At 45.9% G+C, this 23,133-nt stretch overlaps 2 protein-coding genes across 4 annotated transcripts in view; one reads left to right on the forward strand and one right to left on the reverse strand.

Moving 5' to 3' along the window:
• Positions 1 to 16,017, forward strand: part of ELK4 (ELK4, ETS transcription factor) — an 18,005-nt gene extending 1,988 nt beyond the window's left edge. For 2 of the 3 annotated variants that reach the window (XM_006024760.3, XM_006024761.3), the window contains exons 2-5: positions 1,592 to 1,807; positions 2,866 to 3,789; positions 5,948 to 6,064; positions 7,322 to 15,882. In XM_006024760.3, coding sequence (XP_006024822.1) covers positions 1,601 to 1,807; positions 2,866 to 3,789; positions 5,948 to 6,064; positions 7,322 to 7,420 — 1,347 coding nt within the window. In that variant the 5' untranslated portion in view covers positions 1,592 to 1,600 and the 3' untranslated portion in view covers positions 7,421 to 15,882. The other variant, XR_003094323.1, reaches the window with a different exon arrangement.
• Positions 16,018 to 16,042: 25 nt separating this feature from the next.
• The window catches only part of MFSD4A (major facilitator superfamily domain containing 4A), a gene marked incomplete at its 5' end in the record, with an annotated part of 23,674 nt that continues 16,583 nt past the window's right edge, over positions 16,043 to 23,133 (reverse strand). Inside the window, 5 exon segments of the mRNA XM_006024792.3 lie at positions 16,043 to 18,244; positions 19,197 to 19,317; positions 20,196 to 20,266; positions 20,893 to 21,040; positions 23,004 to 23,132. Coding sequence (XP_006024854.1) covers positions 18,183 to 18,244; positions 19,197 to 19,317; positions 20,196 to 20,266; positions 20,893 to 21,040; positions 23,004 to 23,132 — 531 coding nt within the window.

Genomic DNA, 23,133 nt, shown 5'->3' on the forward strand with positions numbered 1-23,133 from the left:
AATCCTTTTACAGGGCTGAGTAAATGCTAAGCCCTGACATGCAGACTGTCGCCTCTCTTCCTTATATAGAGCTGCCTTCTGGTGCGTGTGTGGATATGCATGGGGCAGTTAAGAAATTGGAATAAAAAACTTTCTCGCTAAAGTATGAACTGGCAGTTCTGGCTGAATCTTGTGTTCACCTGAGCAGGTGCGTGCATGGATCTTAGACAATACTGGCACCATTTCACCTGCCCAGGCATTGTTGGGTGTAGCTCCGTGAATTCCTACACGTGTGAGCCACGTCCAGATGTTACTGTGCTAGAAGTCACCTGAATACACGCTGTTGCTTCTGGCTGTCCCAGTACAGTTCTCTGTAAGGATTCTGCTAGTCTGGAATAAGAGCAGTCCGTTTTTTAAAAATTTTCCTTGGGTCACATTGAAAGGAATTTAAGTTAAATCAAAACCACTTCAGTTCCAGACCAAGAGCTCACATATACAATTTTCTGTTTAACTTATACCTTAGCTTTTACAGTGTGCTGCATTTAAATACATAGTTTGGAGATGAATAGCTATGCATTTACCTGGACTCTGCATTTATCCCAGCCATTGTAAACCATAAACCTTAACTGAAATAGCCTGCACTAAATTTTTGACACATCCTTAAGGCTCCTTACCTTGTTTGAGTGCTTTAGGCCTCTGGTAGCAGCCTTGAATTTCGTGGGGCCTGGTCAGCTCCAGGCTGCTTTAGTTGCCTTGGAGTCGCAGGTTCCTAGTTCGTTGCTCCTGTTATACAGTTTAAGGCCCTGGGTTCCCTTACGGAGAGTTCCCAGCAGAGGAGTTCCCATGCCCTTAACCAGCACGCAGATAGCAGTGTCTCTTACAGTGTCAGCAACAGGCAACACATTGGGGCTGGTGCTGGGTTATGCGCTTAAATCAATGATGCACTTCAGATACCTATAAGTGGGGTCCGCTGTTCCTCTGTAGACCAGTCCTGCTTCCCATCTCTGGCTGCAGGTCTGCAAACAAGTTACTCTGGGACGAGCGAGAGCTGGGGGTTGTGGGTATAATAAAGAAATGGGATTTGAATGGAGAGAGACCTGGGGCTCGAGACCTTTTCTGTGAATAAGGAGCAGCGGCATGTGAATACTGGTCTGTGACATATCTCTGTTCTTGCCAACTGTAGCTGTGACCTACCATTTCTGCCCAAAGATCAAGAGTTGGGAAGTAGGAGGGAGAAGAGGAGGAAAAAGTGGGTGTGGGGTTTTGTGTATGTGTGTGCACTGTTTCTCAGGAGGCAACACAAGTCAGCAGAGTGTGAACATAGAGCGATTTAGAAATCTTTTTTTTCGCTAATGACTCAATGCGACTTACCCAAAGTGACCCAATTTAGTTAAATGAGGTTAAATATAGCCCTTGTGAAAAAGACTGCCATGTGGGAGGAGGCAAGGCAGCTGGCTTCTAGGCGCTCATTTCTGCAGGGAACATCTTCCACAGCTGGTGACTAATAATTTTGACTTCTGCTCCCTTGGGGAATAATATCCCTACGCTTAACCCATGCGACAGAAATGTGGGGAACAGTGCTCTTAATAGCCCATCGCCTGTCTCGTTTCAGCTCACTGCTATGGACAGTGCTATCACCCTGTGGCAGTTCCTCCTCCAGCTCCTCCAGGAGCCCCGGAACAAGCACATCATCTGTTGGACCTCCAACGACGGGGAGTTCAAGCTGCTGCAGGCGGAGGAGGTGGCCCGGCTGTGGGGGATCCGCAAGAACAAGCCCAGCATGAACTACGACAAACTCAGCCGTGCGCTCAGATACTACTACGTGAAGGTAATGGGGCCCCTTCGTCCACCTCGCATCCTTATCCACGTTGCTCCTAGCTTCTGCCTAAAGCGCTTTGCTTCCTTTCTGATTCCCTTCAAGGGGATAGGTGTCAGCGTGGATTAAAGGAGGTGTCCTGATTTTTCTTCGTACCCAGCATATAACACTAGCTGCGGAGTAGAGAATGAGTTGCTTCTCTTATGTTGCTAATGCTCTTGATTCTGGTTGCCTGTTAAAAAATCTTCCTCTTCGATAACACCCATGCTTTGAAGAAAGGCTTGAAGCAGCTGAAGCAGAATTATACCAGCGGGTAGTGACCTTAATGCAGTAACCTCTCAGTAAGTGGTTTATCCCACAACTGTTCTTGTGTGGGTGTAAGAGATAAGAAAATAACACCCAGTTCCTGAGGTAACTGTGAGCTTGTAGCAGGTGGTGTGCTGCTCGGAGCTTATTGTTGCTGGAACAGCACAGTTTCCTTAATCTGTTCTTGTATTAAAAACTCTTCAGTACTCAGTAATTGTTATACAATAAGTAAGAATCCGCTTAGGCCGCTAATGCGTGTGCAGTGTTTCAGTAAATACCACAACAAATGGTAAAAAATGCTGCTTAGATGTATTGAACTAACTGTTAGCTAGCATTCAGTTCAGCTTAATGCTCCAGCTTCTTATTTTTAAACCTCTTAGAAAAGAGGCAAAAGAAAATGGGCGGTCACAGTTGAATGCTTAGGTCCTGATTCTGCAGGTGCTTGTGCCAGATCGTGGCCTGGGTTAGATGATGCCCACTGCACTTTTGACTTTGATACTGGTGATTGGTGGGTTTTAACCTGCCACTGTTCTTTCTTGCTAGTCAAGCTCCTTTACAGGGTTTTTAGGGGAAATGGTTAGGCAGCTTTCAGGCCATTTGTTGTTAACGCATTTTAGATATGGTTCAGCTCCTGCTGTCAGGGCCTGTGTGGGGCACTCTAGAAGTGAGAAGAGGTAAGAATCACAATGTTGGAATTGCAAGCAATGCTGTCCCCCCGCAGCCAGTTTTGGGGAAGGGCTGAACCTTGTTTTTTGTGCCCACAGAATATCATTAAGAAGGTGAACGGACAGAAGTTTGTATACAAGTTTGTGTCTTATCCGGAGATTCTGCACATGGACCCGTTAGTGGTGGGCAGGATCGAGGGAGACGCCGAGGTGGCAGGCTTTGCTGAGGTCAGCGGCATACCCAAGGACATGGAGAACTGCGGAAAAGAGAAGACCCAGTCTTGTGCAAAGTCGTCCAGCCGCAATGACTATATCCACTCGGGCCTGTACTCGTCTTTCACCCTTAACTCCCTGAACTCCTCCAGTGTCAGACTCTTCAGGTCGATCAAGATTGAGACTTCAGCTGAGAAACTGCCGGAAAAGAGACCTGCTCAGGATGCAACTGCCTCCGTCATCAAGTTTGTGACCATGCCCTCCAAGAAACCTTTGGCTGCTCCTCTTGTCTCGGCCCCACTGATGGTCTCACCCGCTCTGACTGTCCCTTCCATTTCCACCGTGTCTACCCTTCCGACAGGAACAGAAGAAGTTCTCCAGCCCTTGGAGACGCTTGTTCTACCTAAACTAACTGTTCCTGAAGCCCCAGCCCCTTTGCCAAACTTAACCACCAGCTTCACCCCAACTCCCCCTGTATCCTCCATTTCTCCCACTCTGCAGGTCCCTTCCCCTCCCCCGTCACCGCCCTTGAGTTCTAACCCAGACCTGGATATCGACACGGACATAGAGTCCGTGGCTTCCCAGCAGCTGGAGCAATCCCAGAACCTCCAGCACCCATCTCCAGAGCCCGAAGAGCAGGATTTATCTGTGCTGGATAAGGACCTTGCCAACCACTTCTCACGATCCAAGAAACCTAAAGGGCTGGAGCTCGCCCCTACTCTGGTCATCACTGGCAGCGATCCAAGCCCGCTGGGGATACTAAGCCCTTCTCTCCCAACTGCTTCTCTTACTCCAGCACTTTTTTCACAGGTAACCTGCCCTGTCCTTCCTATTAACATCTCCTGTTGCATTTTATAAGAGGAAGAGGCAATAGGTGGCTAACAAATAGCCGACGCTTGTGTTTGGACTCCTGAAATGGAGCACTGTATCCTTCTTTAAAACAAATCTGAAATGAGCCATCTTATGGGTTTGTGTCTTGGCATGTGTTCGGCAGTTCAGACCATAGATATCTTTATGGAGTTTGTTCCCTCTTCCCTTCATGCACTAAGACAGATACTAATCGCCTTACTTGTTAAGTTCTTTGGTAAGGTGGCATGTTTAAAAAATCCTTCCTGGGTGACTTGGGGTTCTTTCCAAGGCTGTGTGGTACCCTTGTCTTTCAGCTGACTTCTGAAAACGTATTTTTAAGATGTTCGCTCAACCCAGCAGCCAACCTTTTAAGACAATGTTGACGAAAAGTACCATGAGGGATGGCACAGTATGGGTAATACCTCTGTGTAGAAAAGGAAGGCTGGTTTCCTCGTGGGGAATCTGGCTGTTCCCTTTCAGTGTTTTGTGTGGTTTGAGCCTCTTTCAAGTAATAAGCTGGGGTTAGGTGCTTTCCTTAAATTCGCTCTGTCAGAAACTAAACCTGCCGAAGATAAGGGAAGAGAAAGCCATTACACAATTACTCAGCCATTCTTTATTAGATTTCTGAAAGTAGTTGGGTGTATGAGGAAAATCTGGAGGGTGCTCAGAAGTAGGATGCTACTTATTTTTGCTCTGGTTGCATTTTTTTTGTTGCCACCTCAGGCATTTGGATATTAAGTGCCCGTTGATTTTTACACCGTTTTGCTTACATTTCCAGAGCTGGTCTATGGAAATTGTCTTCTCAGTTCCAATGAGTGCATGCAACTGGGAGCCAGGTTTCATTTCTTCCCTCTGTAAAATAGGGATAAGCAGCTCTCATTAGGGTGGTGATTCTCAACCAGGGTTTTGCGGCACCCTGGGGTGCCATAAGATCCTTTCAAGGTTGTCATGGGTTGCCATACAATGTTAGTCCTGCTAGGTGTGCACACATGTTGCAGAAGATAAACCCAGAGGTTTCCAATAGGATCCACAGCGTTAAATGCATTCTGACCTGTTTTGGTCTTTCTGAGCTCTTTGCAACAGAATTTTTTTTCTGTAGCTAACAGCTTCTGCCAGCACAGGCCTTCAAACCCCTGCCTCACACAGGCCTGTGCTGGCAGAAGCTGTTAGGTTGAATACAGTTTAACCAGCACTGGTGAACTTTTTCCGGTAATAGCTTGTGGTATTTGCTTGTGGTGAAGTTGTGATGGCTTTACTATACCAGGAGAAATCGCTGCTTAACTTGAATAGCAGCGTCCTGACTAGGAGCTCTTTACTTATCTAGTAGACTGGTAAAGACTTCAGGAAAATCTGGAGGGTGCTCAGAAGTAGGATGCTACTTATTTTTGCTCTGGTTGCATTTTTTTTGTTGCCACCTCAGGCATTTGGATATTAAGTGCCCGTTGATTTTTACACCGTTTTGCTTACATTTCCAGAGCTGGTCTATGGAAATTGTCTTCTCAGTTCCAATGAGTGCATGCAACTGGGAGCCAGGTTTCATTTCTTCCCTCTGTAAAATAGGGATAAGCAGCTCTCATTAGGGTGGTGATTCTCAACCAGGGTTTTGCGGCACCCTGGGGTGCCATAAGATCCTTTCAAGGTTGTCATGGGTTGCCATACAATGTTAGTCCTGCTAGGTGTGCACACATGTTGCAGAAGATAAACCCAGAGGTTTCCAATAGGATCCACAGCGTTAAATGCATTCTGACCTGTTTTGGTCTTTCTGAGCTCTTTGCAACAGAATTTTTTTTCTGTAGCTAACAGCTTCTGCCAGCACAGGCCTTCAAACCCCTGCCTCACACAGGCCTGTGCTGGCAGAAGCTGTTAGGTTGAATACAGTTTAACCAGCACTGGTGAACTTTTTCCGGTAATAGCTTGTGGTATTTGCTTGTGGTGAAGTTGTGATGGCTTTACTATACCAGGAGAAATCGCTGCTTAACTTGAATAGCAGCGTCCTGACTAGGAGCTCTTTACTTATCTAGTAGACTGGTAAAGACTTCCTAGTGTGGCACGTGCATATCATTACTAAGATAGTAGGACTTGATGTACAATATTCATGACTGTTGTGTGTATCTTGCAGACTCCCATCTTGCTGACCCCAAGCCCCTTGCTCTCCAGTATCCATTTCTGGAGTACACTCAGTCCAGTTGCCCCTCTCAGTCCAGCCAGGTTGCAAGGTGCTAACACCCTTTTTCAGGTAAGTGCCTGTGAGATTTGTGATGTCTCAGGAATGCAGGGAGGGGTACAGTTGGTCTAAAATGTTGATTGCAAGAGTATGCCAAATTTTTTGTTGTAAACTGCAGCAGTCTTGCCGCCAATCATTGCCAGTATTTCCCAACTTTAATTACAAATTGGTTACTTCAGTTAATCGATAATAAAGGCATGTGTGGCCAGTAACTCCCAACTCTCCACCTTTGAAAGCTCCCTTTGCCTCAGAGGATAATTATTCAACAATAGGAAGAAGCCCAGTGACTTCTGTTTCCATCTCTCAACTTTGTTAGCTTTGGAGGGACAGTTCAAGCTCAGTGGAAGTTTACTTTCACTAATCTGCAACCTACACTCTAAATTTGGCATCTCACTGGTTTAAATATCAAATACAAGCTTCCACTTTCCATGGGAATTGTTTCCATTGTAGATTGATTAGTTGGGACTCTTTAGCTTTTTTTAGTTTTGCTTTCCCCATCAAAGTACACTAAACAAACATGCATAATCCCAGGAGCGGGTCTGCCTTGGAGAGATGTATATTTTGGGGTAATTAGGGTCACATTTCTGCCGTGTGGTCCCTGGCTTCCACACCACTCTAGCAATTGGAAATTTTGAGTCCATTGCATCTCGGATGGAGATTCTTAATGATTCTAATATGCTGTTAGGTTGCAGAAGTTGAAGGTACATCCCCTGTCTCAACTTAGAACAGGAATAAGCACACTTGTCGCTTGATTTCTGCTGAGATCAGCTGTGACACTTAATTGCTCATGTTTGGGATTTAGGTTTAACATTTCCATGGAGATGAAGGTTGCAGCTTGCATCCATTTAAAACTCCCTATCCTGACAATATATTTGTCTGCAGAGTCAGCAGATTCCCCAGAGGCTAAATAACCTGTTAAGTAACTGAGGCATCATGTGGACGCTTGTTCCCCAGTACAGTTATTTGCATTAAAGAGCTGTGGATTGTGATTTGATTATTCGGGATCCAAGCTATCCTTAGTAGAGAGCTGACAGACTGTATCGCTGTCTGCTGCAGCTACATTGATAGTTCTGCTTGGGTTCACAGAGACCTGAGTGATCTTTAAAGTTCCCCTGGCTGGATGAGGGTTTGGAAAGGGGGAGGAAGTCAACAGACTTTCTCAAAGCCTTCAGGGCTTTGCCTTACACAAGGAGTCAGGCACAAGAATAAAGAGAAAATTAAAAAAAAACCAAACCCAACTTCCCTAATTGTTTGATTTTTGTTTTTTAGTTTCCATCAGTGCTGAACAGTCACGGCCCATTCACTCTCTCTGGACTAGATGGACCTTCCACCCCTGGCCCATTTTCCCCAGACCTGCAGAAGACATAGCACATGACCTCACAGAAGGACAAATTGGGGAGCAAGGGAAAGAGATGACGTTCAGTGTAATCCATGTTTTTAAATGAGCAATTTATAATTCCACAGAGATGATAAGTAGACATGATTTGCCATTCCCAGCTAAAATGCCTTTTGCAGAATTCCCTTTTTTTTGAAGACTATCTTGGGAATGCACAGGGAAACGCCTTAATCGGAGTCCAGGCTCCACAGACTTTTCTCTCCCTCCTTGGTTAAGAAGACTTTTTTTTATTTTGCTTTGACTAAAGGGGGTTTCTGTCAGTGATGCAGTGACTGGATCTGCATTGATTGCAGCAGATGGTGTCAAAGAAGTCTCTTCTCTCTGACCCTGTAAACCCTTCGTTCTCCTGCCACTCCTGCTAGATGAGATGAAGAACAATTGTGAGCGAAGCTGGTATTCCAAGAAATGCGTGGTCAGAGGGTCTGAATGCAGCTCTTCTATGGGGCTGCCAACTGTAACATCCTCAAAACAGCTAACGTCCTATCTGCTGTAACAAAAAAAAAATCTCATCTCACTGGGGGACATTTTAAAGGATGTACTTAGTGACAGGGTGAGTGAGAAGCGGACACTTTCTGGTTGTGGTTGTACACGGGCAGTCGGGCAGCAAGTCTGCCTCTCTGGGAAGTGGGTTGGTTGGCACTAACATGCCTCCATTCCCCCCCAGGCCTGGAGTGAGGAAGCAGGGCTTGGAGACAAAAGGGAATTTGCTTGGGGTGCTGGAATTGTTTGAATGCTAAGAGCCAACTATTTCCTGGTCCTCCACATCTGCACAAAGCCTGTACGTTGGCGGTGAGAAGGTTTTATGAGTGGTAGCTGGTTTCTAGGGGTGGGGGCTGTCTGGGTACTGGGTGAGGCTGCTGCTTGATGCTGCGTTGGAGACCTTAATGAGAAGGAACACTACGGTTCTGCTCTTTTCCTGCCAGTGTGGTACCCAAAACAGAAGAGCCTCCCCTCCCACTTGCCCCAGCTCTTGTCTCAGGTTCTGGTTTAGAGCTTTGCTTTTCATTTGAGCGGGTGTCGATAACAGACGCACAGATTTGGTGTATGGCGCTAGAGCAAGGAACAAAGAAAGCTGCATCAGTGTGACGGTCCAGGCGTGCGTGGTCTCCAGGTGGCCCCTGTGGGGCTTGCCGTCAGTGTACTTGGGAGCTGTTTTTTAGTATTCGTGAAGTGAGATTTGCACCTGGAATGAAAACCTCCGACAGCCTTTTGTGGAGGAGCTGAGACAGGAAGGGAGAGTGTCAACCCTCTTGCCTCCTGCTCTCTGCCTCCTAATGGGATGTCTCAGGGTTTGGGCATTGGGATTTATACCCTTTTGGGTCTGTCATCCAGCAGCTGTCAGGCAACGGTTTCCATTTGCTGTCAATGTACATGCAATGACCTGGTGGCCTCAAATGACCTTTTGGCTAGCATGTCCACTGAAAATGCTGGAGGGCACCACTGTGCCCTCTGATTGGCATCCTTGTTAGCTGTCTTAGATGCTGAAGACTGAATGATCATAGGAGTGGTTACTCCACAGTGGAGGTGAGAGAGGCTTGCAGTGCTACTTTGTGTATCGCACCTGTCCTTTGGATGAACAGAGCACTTAAATCTCCAGGACTTTCAATTTGGCACTTTTTGCAAGCTCTTAAGTGTGTGTGTATGTGTGTGTACATGTACGCACCCGTGTGAGCGCTTCCCAGACTTAATGTGGTGCAAGTGGCCTGTTGTATTCTAGCATTGAAACATAACCCCATATTGTTCATCTTTTAATACATCACCCTTGAGAATTGGATGTTAAACGCCCTTGCCCAAAACAAGTAAAAGAATATGCCTAGTGTCAGGGAGGGGCAGACAGTCAGCAGAGGTAGTGAGCGGCCTACTTTTTAAAGCACGTTACTGCTTCCAGTTTTGGACGTCAGCAGGTAGTGCTTAAAAGTCAAGCCCTTGGCTCTTAGCATGACAATGTGCAATATTCACTGGTTATTAAGGTAGTGATGCAGAAAGAAAGCTGCAGGTAGTAATTGAGAGCAAGCATCTGGGATTTGTGGGTTTACATATAGTGGCTTATGTGCCTGCTCTAAAAAAGAAGTGTGTGTGTATGTCTGTGTGTGTATATAGGTGTGCACGTGTGTATAGGTGTGTGTATATCTATATATCTATCTAGATATATAGATATAGATTTATATATATAATCTATATATAATTAGCAGCACTTTTGATGGTTGTATTAGGCTGGCCAAGTTTATGCCCAGTAAGTGTGATGCCTGGAGGGTGGCATTGCAGAATAAGGATTCTGTTTTAAAAAAAAAAGTCACGAGCACTAGAGTTGTAGCTTGATTGCTTCCCTCTTCCTGTGCCCCTGAAGGCAAGCCAAGGTTCTTTGTTTAAAGTATGTCTGTGTGTAGGTGTGTGCACACACTTTCTCACCTACCCTTTTTTTTGTGGCTTATAAAATTTTCAGTATGTGTGTGCAAGAGAACTAAATGCAAGCCCATTTTGGCAGTCTTTAGTTTCACTTGGTCCAGTAGAGCGATGCCATCTCTGCAGCTTCAACGGGAAGCGTGGCCACGGTGGGTTCGGTAGTGCACTGGCTGGGACGGGGTTGGGGCACTGTGGTGTTTTGACTGTTGGGGAATAACATCTTCATTGAAAGTTACTTTGCCACTCTTGGGATTTTCTGCTTCCTGACATACCATTGAGAAGACTCTTGTCCCCTGATCACTGCTGAGAAAAAAATCTCCTTTTTAGAGCTGCTCGGTCAGCAGGTATCCTTGGGTGGCAGCAGGCAGAGGTGACTGAGGAGAGGCTAGTTTGCTTAGCTTTTCCCCATCACGACTTCCCAGATCACTATTAAACAAGTGACTTGGTCTTGTACATGTTGCCTCATTAGTGAGAGAGCTTGTAAACACATGCTTATTGACAAGGCCACGACTGCCAGCGGTTTGGGATAGGAACATTCCTGACAACACATGGTGTAGGTGTAACTTTCTGTGAGTCTCTACTACCCTCCCAGCTTCCTTCAGGGTGATCTTGCGGTTCTTGTTACTTGTTTTTAATAAGGGGCTTTTATTTTATTTAAAGCTTTATCGTGTCATTGTGCATTGTTGGCTAAAAGGTAATAAAAATGGCTATTGCAGTATGTTGCAGTTGCTGCTGCATAATAACCTTGCAGAGTCATGGAGCTTGCACTGCCGCCGCCTCTGCCATATCTGCTCCTTTCTTTTAGGAGGCTTGAATCTCCCACCGCTTTCCCTGCAGCTGGAGATGTGCGCCCTGAGGGAGGTGGCGTATGTAGCATAATCTACCGCTAGAGGAATCCAGTTTGTTCCGGATCCACTTGCCCGCAGGAAGGGCAATCCCAGTCCGAGGGAGGCAGAAGGGAATGTAGAAGGAGGTTGTCTGTTCAGCAGAAGGGCCACTTGAGACTGTATGCTCGTTTGAAAATTGGTCTTCAGAGATAGTTGCTGAATCTAGTTCTCGTGCACCGTCCTTAGTTTGGGTTATGTTTTGCAGTCAATTTGGAAGCAAGGAAAGATTGAGTCCTTGAATTCCAGAACTCTTGATTATACACCAAATATCAAAGGGCTTTGACATCAGTGCATTTCTGAATGGGATGTGCATTGCGAAGGGCCTTGGCATTCAGGGACTTGGGATAATTTCTCTCTCTGCTACAATTTCACAGCCTCAGAGATATCTAGCACGTACACTCTTTTTGGCCTTTGCTTTTGTTCAGTTTAACCTCAGTGACAATCACTCATATGCATACATCTTCCTTTATGCAACACAATCACTTTTCAAAACCAGGGCCATGTGTTACCCTGGCAAGGATCTCTCTCGTTCATTCAACTTTCCTGCAAGCACTTCTGCAACAGATCAAAATTTTATACGAGGACTTGATTAAAGTAAGTCTGTAATTCTCTGGGTGAAGGCAAATGTAGAACTCGGATCCACTCAAGTGAGGTTTTCCAGTGCTGCGTTCCAGTTCTGATGATCTAGTGGGTATCCCTATCACTCATGTATCTACTTTTTAATGATCTTTTTTGCTACTATTTTTATAGCATTTTTATATGTAATCACATTTTACTATACAATTTAACATTTTATTTTCAGTTTTAATATGTGCTTGTTTACAAGATACATCTCATGTGTATCACGAGGCTAGCTTGGTAAGTGTCCAATAGAAATCAGACTATTTCAGTAGCTAATGAATGTTGTCAAGATTGACAGACGTTCACATTTGATTATTTGGGTTTATGGGTCTCTCAAAGAATTTTGCTCTGTTTCTTTCCTTGGTTTTCATGCATAAGACATCCGTATAGTTTGGGGTCTCTGAGACATGAGGTTGTGTGCTTTATCTCGCCTAAAAGAAATGCAGAACTCTAGAACTCTTGGTTTGGAGAGGATGTTTTTTTTGTGGTTTCTTAGTTGATCTAATAAGAGGTATCATCTCTGAACCAAGAGTTCTAGAGTTTTGCATTTCTTTTCGTGTCACGGCTACCAAATCCATCCCATTATCTTGCCTAAAGAAGGAGGCACAGTGCACAGCTTGCCTGTTGGAGAGAAACCCCAGGACCCATCCTGCAGCAGCAAGGTTGAACTTCCATCACTCACACAACCGTGGTCTTTGGGAAGTTGATTCTAGATACTTTAGAAAGGTGCAGTAGGATCTGCTCAAAAGAGGCAGCCTAGTGAAATGGTTTTAACGGTGATTTAATGTAGTGATGGTGAATGCGATGGCTGCTGCTTATTTTGAAGGGGGCTGACAAAATTTCTGTTTGATGTGGAAGCATTTGGTCAGTGCCAGGGGGATAAGTAATGGTTAACATGTACGATGCCAAATACAGTGGCAGTCAAAGGAGGATTACAAGAGGAAAAGCAGTGACCAGTGTTTTTATACTTAGGGTTTTAATGCAGTTCTTTCACAAAGTCTCTTCGTTGGATATGAGCTCTTGGCTCATGGCAGCGAGCTGGCTGGTTGAGGGGATTTCCAGTCGCATCGCATCGTGGTTATGTTTGAGACGGTTATTTTTGTTGGCATTCTTGAAGGCTGGTTCTGGACAGGCGGGTCCTTGTGAGTGTATTCCTCCTCCCCTATTTACCAACTTGTAGCGCACCCCAGAGCCGTTGTAGCTGCAGGAAGGAAAGCAGCATTGCACTCTGCCTCGTGCATCATCAGCAGACTCGCCACTTGAATTTCTTGGCTGTCTCTCTGGTGCCATGTGAAGCGGAAAGAACAGAACTTGATCTTCAGATAGCCAGAGCTTGACGTTAGAAATGCTGTGGTTTTGTCTTGTACAATGAACAGGCTGACATGGGAGGGACACATTCCATGTGGGATCTTGATCCTCTTTACAGGACAGGTTTCCTGACCATAACAATGCTTTAAACTGTGGCACCAGGTAAGGAAAAAGAGCAAAAAAACCTTGCAGACTATTAAGTTTCCCCTCCCTCGTGACAGTTAAGATGGGATATCAGCCTTTAACTCAGATGGTTCTACAAAAGCCAGGAAAATAACTCATTTGATTATTAGACTTCCTTTCAACCTCCCATCAAAAGAATGGAAAATATGTCAGCTGATTGATGGCTACTCCAGCCACCTTGGTAACTATACAGTTTTTGACAGTTTAGGGACTTGGTCTTGCTTTTTGTACATGTTTAATTGAGACTGGAAGAACTTTGTACTTACGGAAACCATCACACACACACACATGCACACACGCACACTTTTTGAGGGACATAGATTCGTTCTCTATTAGTTTCCAGACTTGTAGCAGGTAATGTCTAAAATATATATCGAGGATAAGTACTGCACTTTGCAGTTGCCACTTTTTAAGGGTTTTGCACATTTGAAGTTTTGTGTGTTTAGTAGAAAGCAGAACTGAAATCCATTTTGCTATGTTACATATTCAATGCTTGCCAATTTTTTAATTTTTTTTTAAACATCTGATCTGATGTAAATCTTCCAGAAAGTGTCTTAAAGTGGTTTGATGCTCATGGAACTTACTTAACCAAATTTAAGTTGCTTCTTTTAAAACTTAGAAAAATATTCTCAGTTGAGACTTTGCAGAAGATTTAATTTCGGCAGCATCATTCTGAACCTCCGGAGAACAGGGGGCTCGTAATGATGACGCTGTCTTCACTGTAAGTGGTGTGGACAGGAAAAATATGGCAGGTATTCAGTTGTAGCCCAGTTCGGTCCTTGAGCAGTACTTTAGAGTAGCACTATACTGGTAACTGGAAGCTCTAATTGTCAGGCTTTTTCATAGAGGAAGGTGTTTTGGACAGCCTCTGCATGGTTTCTAAACTTGTACTGTGTGTGTTTGGGGGTGGTGGGGCAGGGGGGGAGTGGGTTAAAATGCCCAGTTTTGCTTGTAGGCGCCTTGAGATGTTTGTAATTTTTGGGGCTAGTACGTCTTCAATCTACAGGCGTTGAAACCGCTTTATAGACTTGTGTTGACTTTTTGTTCTGCTGTTGTTCAGTTGCACAAAGTTTTATATAAGATGTACTAGATTCTGATGTTAATTCTCTGTAAACGTTGTTGAGGATGTAAATTGTAGTAAGAAACAAGAAAAATTGTGGTATTCTAAAGCTCCCTTTGAAAAAACTCGTTTGTATTTCTATTGCAGTGTTACCAGATGGCCTTATGTACGTCACAGTGCTTTGTGATAGGTACAGTAGCACATTCTAATGCTCTTTCTCCCTTACCTTTTGTGTTTATAGCAGAGATGTATATTCTTAGCGATAGAGATGAATAAAGAAGAAACCTGTATAGTGTTGTGTACAGTGAGGACTGAGGACTGGTTATCTGCATGGGCTTGTATCAGGGCAGCCAGAAGTGCTCTAAGGTGGGGAAACAGCTCCGATCAGGGATAGTTAATGAGCAAGAGACTTTGGGAAGGCTGAGAATCCGGGCGCTGATGCCATCTAAATAGAGGTTTTGAATAATATTGTCGAGATGTCAGTAAACCGAACAGCCACCCTGACTTGAGGGCAGTTGCTCTGATTTGTACCACCTTAGAAGCTGGCTCTGTAGGTTTTTTGCTTTAATCTAAAGGGCTCAGTTGAAGGGGGTGCAGTGTTTGACATGTGGGGTGCATCAGGAATCTGATCGGCTTCGGTAACATGCGGTTCCTTCTCTGTACTTTTTTAAAGTGCAGGTCGACTTTGCAAAGTGACTTCAAATGGGAGTAATAGGACAAGCATCGGCTCAGTGAAGCTTTTCAAGTTTTGCTTTATTTACAGGGCTTAAAACCCCCCAACCCTTTTGCAGCCTCAGATTGGAAGGTGGAGCTGGGTGCTTTTCACCTTGTGGCCGCATACACCAGCCCGGCCCCAGGGTTTTCACTGATAGTGAACTGGTGCAGCACAAGGCCAGCTGGTGCCCTCGAACTTGATTTTTAAACTCGGAGTACAATCCGGTTTGCTCCCTGTGACTCAGCTGGCTGTGTAGAGCCAAACATTAGTGACTGAACATATTTTTTCCCCAAATTCAGGATCTGGGGCATGGGAAACGGATGCCATTTTCAGTTATTCTTTCTAGACTAGAATAGCACTTTAATTTTGTACTGAGTCAACTGCCAAAGCCAATTTCTGCTACATCCGAGGCTTGTCCTATCTCTCAGTGTTGGATAAATACGGCAACCTTGCATTGTCCTGATGCTCTGATTACACTAGGATAAAGGTAACTGGGGAGAAAGTAGTTTCTCAGTCTCTCTCTTATTGATAACTGTACCTTCTATAATATCCAGTATCTTAATGCCATTGTGTTTAAAAGAAAACAATGCTGGTATGTAATGCAAGTGCATAAATAGCCAAAGTTTTGAATAACTGTTCAGTGTTACTAAACTGCTTTTATTTATCCTCCCAGCATAAGAGATTAGGGAGACCTTCAGCATGTTAAAATGCCATTAAAGTTCATCAAAATATAATTTTACTCCATTTGGGTCCTGGTAGAGCAGGTACTGAGCTCTCCAAGTGGATTTCAGGTTTGACAAGAATTTGGAGGGCCAAATTAGTCTTAAACTCTTAAGCTACAGGATCAGTCTCTGAGGAAGTGCCATGTGATGACGCTGCAGGTTTTAACCAATATTGTTTTAAAGGTCCACGTGCTGGGTTTTGTACATGCAAACGTCATGAAGGTCTTTCCTGAGGAATCAGGTGATTTTTTTTTTTTTCTATGGCTTCAAATTTTGTGCAAAAAAAACAAAATTTAAATGTACGAATGTACGGCAATCTTTTTTTTAAAAAATGGGGGGGACTGGTTAAAAGAACTATTTTGTGTAAGAACTGACAGAGGGGTTTGCTTTGTATAATAATGCAAGCTGGCTTTAAAAAGCATTATAGCGAATTTATTCAAGTCAGTCATATGTTAAGAGAGATGTGCAACCAGACATGCAAAACAATTGTATTTTTTTAAATAAATATTTTTAACAAAAGTTCCTGATCTTGCTGCTCTTCTCTCCTGTAGAGGAAACTGAGAGTTACAGGTGCAGCAGAGACAATACAATTAACACCCTGATCACAAGAGTGCTCCTCACCAGAGCTACCCTGTCTGTTCGCAGAGGTGCTGGCTTCCCTGTGTCTTGCACAAGAGGGAAAGACCCAGCTGATGTTGCCAGGTGTGTAGCATTACACTGTCCTTTTGCCAGAGCTCCTCGCTGTCTCCCTCCAGGTAGGAGGTTTGCCAGCAAATAGTGTGCTTAAGGATTTGAAGATAAGGTGGTGGATTTACATTGCCGAGGGTTAGGGAAGGGAAGGTGAAATGTTGCTTTGTGGCAAATGTTTTTGCAGGGCAACAGCAGCAGGCTAAGACACTGGGCTTGGACATGCAAATACGTTACCACAGGCAAAGCCTGGGTGCAATTTTACTTATAAAGCATCAGCTGCTTTGCAGTAAGTGCAAGGCAGCTTATTCCATCACGGCTGAGTGGTGCTTATTGTGGAGTACCTAACTGTAGCAGCCACTGTCTGCCTTGTGCAGTCACGGCCCTGGGTACAGCTAATATCTCTTCTCACTTGAGAAGAGCCTTAAGCCTGTACTGTATAGGAGCATGGCATGGCTTGGATCAGTGGAGAAAGCTACTTAGCTTCTTTCCCTGGGGGCAGATAAGTGGTGAGCACCTGTGCTCTGGCAGTGGGGAAGGATTTCTCTCTGAGCCCCTCTGCTAGGATGAGCATTTTCCTCCCGTCAGAGCCTTTGCAGTGCTCCATTTTTCCTAGTCTCAGCTGCTGGGTATAAAGGAAGGTGTATGCTGGACAGTTGCCAGGATCGGCTCTCCTGCCATGCAGAAATGTAGCACGAGGGTGGCACCATGCGGTGATGCAAAGGAATTACATTGCCTTCCTGAACTGAAAAAAACCAGCAGCCAAAACCATTGGATAAAAGCTGTTCCTCCTGGAAGACACCTGTGGGTAACCCTTTTCACATCCATTCACCTTAACTGGGTTTAGCCTTAGTCCCACCAGCTAGGCTCACAGGAAGCAGTGCCTTCAAGGGAAGGCAAGAGGCTCATTCCAGAGCCCATGGACTCATGCAGACTTGGTGGGTTTGTTGCACGTACTGAAGTTTGAGAAACCTAGAAGCCACTGGTACCATTCTCATGGCAGCCTGCCACAATTAGCAATTCAGACCGGAGATGCAGAGGAATGGAGAAAACCTGCAGTTCACACACAGCCACTACTGCTTGGCCAGAGGAGAGATTGGTCAGTCATGCTCAGTCTATTGAGAATATAGCAATCCATCACTTCTTTAATTAACATTGCTGTATATACACACTTACATATATACAACCTCATACAGCAGTTGGGAGCAAAAATGAGTCCAGTTGCACTAACGTTGCATACATCTCTTCACACTCCTCCCCCAATCAAAGTCCTTTTCTCAAGGCTATCACTTGCTTGTAACGTCATTCCTGGGTTTCTGCAGTACCTCAGGGAAGGCACCTTTTCTAGAAGGGATTGCACAGATCAAACAGCTGGAAGCTGGATCCCCTCTGCTTCCATTTCAGATGGAAGTTTCAATTCCAGCGTTCCTACAGACAGACACTATAGCAGCGAACTTAATGACTTGAGCAAAGTAAACCATCGTAACTCATTCTTTCATCTGCTACAGAAATTAATGAGTTAAATACTCAGCCTGCTGCAGCCTGTTGATTTTGGACTGCCTCGGTGAACAGAGCTGGTACCATAGAATATACAACAACTACCCACTGTGCAAAAATATCGCCAGATCCTGCTAGGAGTGCGTGCCTGCGTTCCCAAAGGGAATCGCCATTTGAAGGTTGTGCTGCTCTGTGCAGCAGTTTGCTGAAGGTGGTTCTGTAGTACTTAGAGGATGCTGTTTGGTCATCAGGACTGTGGAGACAGAAATTTTCCAGCATCCAAGAAATCTAGTGACTGAACAAAGGGGATACTTCATACTACATACGGATTAGGGACAGACACAGAACCCCCATCTTGTTCTTGGCAGAAGCTGGGAAATCCAACTTACAAGTTTTGTTCTGTCATCCTCCTAGAAGATAGGGGCCCGGCTTCAGTCTGCTGCTCTGTATTCTTCCTGAATGCACGAGTCTGAGACACGAGCAACATCCTGCTGCTCTTCGTCTTGGAAGGTGGCTGTTGGCTTTGATTTTTGATTGCAGAACACAAGGGCAATTTAGCCACAATGTGAAATCATCCTTATAAATAACGCTCAATTGTTTGCAGGTGTTTATTGCTAATATAGACAAACCCTCGTCTAGGGCCGGGCTGCCTTATTGCTGATAAAGTCCAGAGTCGTCTGTTGCTGTTGGCTTGTCAGGTGAGGCATCCGGATCTGCAAATCAAGATTACACACCTAGGAATATTGCACTGACAAGTGAATCAGTCTGTGTAATCCTAACATCCATTAAAAATCTAAGCTCATGCATTTTCCTCCACAGAGATGAGAGCTCCTGCCGTATTGCACACCCTTTGCAGCACCACTTAGAGTGGCTGGTCCAGTGCTGTTAAGGGGAAGACTTGGTGAAATAAGGTAGGGGCTGAATTCAAAGCACACCAGCTGTTCATTCGAGGTTCCTGTCTTTATTCTGCACCAGCTTTGCTGATATGGTTTGTCTGAGTCTGCTTCTACAGAGGATGGTGTTGAACTACACAACGGCTCTTGTTTGAGCAGGCGCAGCACAGCACCGCTCTGCTTTCCTCCACTGAGCCCTCAGTCCTGAGAGGTCCCTGCTGCTGGACCATGAAAAGTAAGAGGGGAGGGGGGTTGTTTTAAAGCAGGGTCCTGCTTCTATCCTCCACTCTAAGGGATGAGCCAATGCTGTCACTTTAGCATGAGAGATGCTAGAAAGCTGGAACTATTGAAGTAGCTAGTGACCAGGCCAAGCGAGGTAATAAATGAGACCTCCCTTGTCAGCCCTGGCTTTCAGAGCCACTGCCTGGGTTTGCAGGCAAGAAAGACCTTGATCCCTGGGTTTGGCTGGGAGACTACGGCTTTACCAGGATTTGCTCATCCCGGTTTCTTTCTCAGCATCATCTCCTATTCTGCTGTTCCTCCCCACCCCACAAACACGCCTCCTCTCCTCCTCATAGCAAAGAAAGCAAACTCAGGCGTGTGGCTGCCAGGGCTTTGTGGGCAAGTCAAAGCAGGAAGAGGGAACGGGAAGCAGCAGCAGAATAAACATTTCCTTGCATTTTGCTTGGACCGCTGCGCGCCTGGTCTAGGCTAAGGCACAGGTCACTTTTCCTCTCATTCTGAAGCAGGGTTAAGTGCTGCCATTTCTTACCTGATGAGGGCTTGGGGTGCATCCTGTGGAAAAACAGGAGGAAACTGTAGAAAGTAAAGGCCAAACCTCCAAAGATCATCCCACAGACCAGGAAACTGTAGCTGCCCTGCTCATGGATAATCTGCAGCAAAAAGAAATGGGGGTCTTCAGTACAGCTTAGAGAGGGACAGCAGGTCCCACTGAGCGCGGGGGGAAGAGCAGCTGTTTGGGTTATAATACCTGCCTGAGCCAGCCCTGTCCCTTGTGAATACAGGAAGACCCTTAGCTCTGCCTCTCTCAGCACAGGACGTGGACTCCAACCTACTGACCCCCAGGGCAAGCTCCAAGCCCCATCTGTTTTCTCAGGCTCAGGAAGAGATGGGTTGGGTAGAGAGAGTCTTGCTATATATCAATCTAGATGTTGTTTGCAAGCATCCCTATGTGACATGAATGCTTATAAGACAAAAAAGCAGCGTCCTCATTAAGACCTGGCTCCTGGCTGAAGATGACGTGTTCCTTTTTCTCCCAGCGTCAGGTTGTTATCCCCACCAAAGTTACACCGGCTTCTGTGGGAAAGGGCCCCAGCGCGACCTGACAGCGGCTCTGCAGCTGGGTCTCTGCCATTGCTGGCTAGCTGTTTCCTTCATTGTATTTCAGGCTAGCAACTAAATTTTCACCGCTGATGTGGTGGTAACAAGACACCTGCTATAACGGAAGTGGGCAGAGGCATAAAAGAACCCAAGAGGGCAGACTATTGGAGTAGTTGCACCATTTCCTATATATACTTAAAGAATGCAAAAGCCTCTTTCTTTGCCCTTAACACTGAAACCCCTCGGCAGCGAGGAAGAACGTAGCGCCATACAGCAACTGCTAGAAATGGCTGCTGGTAGTCTTGAGTTAATGCCTCCCTCCTACATTTCCTTGGAGACAGATTCTCCAAGAGCTGTTGCAAATGCGAGTCTTACTCCAGCCTCTTGAATGCAGCTCTCTGTGGTTCCCTGCTTTCCCTTCTGCACTTACCGACCCCACCAGTAACTGTAGCGTCATCTCTCCGAAGCCAGCGCCAGTCACCAACACCGTCGTGGCACAGCCTGGAAACAAGTGGTAAGTTGTAATGTCAGATCTGGCCAAGAGCATCTTGACACAGTAGTGCAAGAGAAGGCATTGCGTGCTAACAGCTGCAGCCACATCTCCCCCAGGTTCCTGGTCTGCTCAGCCCAGGTGGTTGTGCATGCAGTGATGTTACCTCGATTGGCTTTGCTCCTTCACTGTATCCCACCTCCGTGAAAGGAGCCAGGTGCTGTGGTTGCCTCACGGCATGGAGGCTGGTAACAGCCCTGTGTAATCCAACTCCTCGCTAGAGCACATGATTTCCTACATGTTGAAGCTCAGTGGTTTTCCTAAACCGAATGAGGTTCCCATCACTGCAGTTGACACTGTTCAATGACTGGGACATGATGCAGCTGCCCTAGAGCCATGCATCTTGGAAGCACCCACATGATTTCCAGGACCCCCTTGGGTCGTTAGCAGCCTGCCATTGAGCTAAGTGCCTGCTCTGGCATGTGTCTAGGCCTGCACAGATCAGCCCTTTCTGTCCACACTTAGCTCACCAGCCTGCTCTACCCTTGGAACTGCTGCCTGGGGTCCTTTTACTGCGCCTCCCCTGGGGTTGTTCAAGCAACGCAGGGTGCAGGGCCCCTCTCTTGCATCGGCTTACCTTTGTACTGCAGGATGTCCTCGGTGTAGGCCAGCATGCTGGGGAAGGTGCTGCTGAGGAACAGGCCCAGGCATGCTGTCCCCACAAACAGGAAGGCAACGCTGTGGGAGAAAATCAGGAGCAGGAGGAAAGTTACAAGCACTCCGACCTGCAACAACATAAGCTCAGAGTCACTTCCAGGAAACGCAGTAAGCAGTGCGGTCGGGGTGCTGGGACTTTTAATTAAGGAAGGAGCTGGAAGGGAAATCTATACCGGGCCATGCAGGCAGAAAGGATCTCTGTTGCTGGAAAAGGGGGCTCAACAGCTATGGAAGTAAATGGTTCAGGCAGCTCCTGTCTGACTTTGGTCAATCATTTGTTCTCACTTTGTATGGGCAAAGGCCGAGGGGCAGTTGGGCACATTTTGGAAACCTGGAAGTCAGACGGATCGTCCTTATCAGGCTTCATTCTGGACATGCTCTCCATAGCACTTCTGAGCTGCTCAGCATCTGTGCCTTAATCATCCCCGTGGCCTAAATCCAGCAGGCTCCCAGCTGGGACACAAGTGGTAGCAAGACCTTGCAGACATGAGGAGAAGAATGGATGGCTTGCCCCCTCCGCTTTATTAGAGGCTGCTTCATTTCTAACGGAGTTTAAAAGCAATTTTTTGCTATTTCTTTATTTGTCTGCAGGTGCGACCAAAATCGGCGAGAGTCCAGCAGAGGGAGCTCGCACATTTTTGTAATCCCAGCCTAACACCATAGGAGGTTTTTTTCCTGAATTCCCTGGGGACTGAATGATGGATACATAGGAACGCAAACACGCACGCACAACACGGTCAAGAATCTAAACGCCACCCCTCAAATTAATATTACGTTACAACAGCTGACAGCACTACAGCAGACATTATTCAAGGCTTTCAGCGTCAAAGAGGCAGGTAGTTTTCCAGCCATGGGCAACGCCCATGAAAGCAAGCGGCAAAACTTTTAACAAGTTCTGCAGGTCCAGCAATGACCCCCAGATCAGCACCAGCCAACACGCCCAGCCCTCAGCTCCCGAGAACGATTATGCCGTATGTCCAGAGACGCAGTTCAAAAGAAAGTGCGAGTATCTCCACACTGGACAAGACAAGAAAGTGGGACGGGTTCGTACCCCTTCAAGTTATGGACCTCTCCTTCTAACCAAAACATTTCTGTATCTTTTCACCCCTATCATAGCTGTTGTCATCTGTCGGTGACCCTCATTCCACTTCTGCCCTATCCTTTTTTATTTGCGTCATAGTTACCATGGTACTGCAGAGCAGTGGTTTTCAACCTTTTTTCATTTGCAGACCCCTAAAAAATTTGAATGGAGGTGCAGGCTACTTTGGAAATTTCGACCGGAGGTGTGGACCCCTTTGAATTGTAAGTGTGAGTGCTCGCATACTTTTGATTGATGATAGTCATCTTTCGTGGACACCTTAGACAGACTGTGGACCCCAGGTTGAAAACCACTGTTGTAGAGGAATGCGCAGCACTAATACCAGCGACAGTATTTTGTGTCCACCTCTTCCTGCGTCCCTACGAGGCTTGCTCTGCGACCACAGCTGTATGCTGAGCGCAGCATTTCACCGAACTGCCTACGCTGTCTCCAAGTGATTACACTTCATTTAGAACCCAGCAAAAATACAGGGAGCAGTTAAAATTATTCCTTCCAGGGGGCATTAGTTTGCATTTGTCATCATTAAGCTGCCTAGCAGTTGGATAACAGCACACACAAGCTGGAGGGCTCCTACTTAAATTACTACTGCTACAGAGCTGAGGGGCACTAGAATCACAGTTGCAGCAGGTATGATGGGCTGCATTAAAATAATTAAGGATTTGATTCCCCCGCGGTACGCTACCACGCCAGTAAATTAAGATGACAACTGCTTCACTAAACGCTTCCGCTGCATTCCAACACGTTGGGCTCTTTCTTGCTTTCAAATCCATGAAAGCAGCCCAAATCAGTGGTTTGTACACTTCTGAGTCGTCATCTACTCTCAGCCTCTTTGCACTAGGTTAGCTACAGCAACCGAGGGGCAGAATCAGCTTGGGATGTCTTACCCCTCTAAGTCTAAAGCATGCAAAGGGTGATAGGCGAGCTGGCCTTACCACATTTATGAAGACCATGGTTGTGGGCTTCATTCTGTAGGACAACAGGATGGAGATGAGCCTGCCAAGTGTGATGAATCCCCAGAACAGGCTGGGCAGGTAACCAGCCATCTTATGTCCCACTGAGAGC

This window comes from Alligator sinensis, unplaced genomic scaffold, assembly GCF_000455745.1.
Source record: "Alligator sinensis unplaced genomic scaffold, ASM45574v1 scaffold1322_1, whole genome shotgun sequence".
In the NCBI taxonomy this organism is placed as follows: Eukaryota; Metazoa; Chordata; order Crocodylia; family Alligatoridae; genus Alligator; species Alligator sinensis.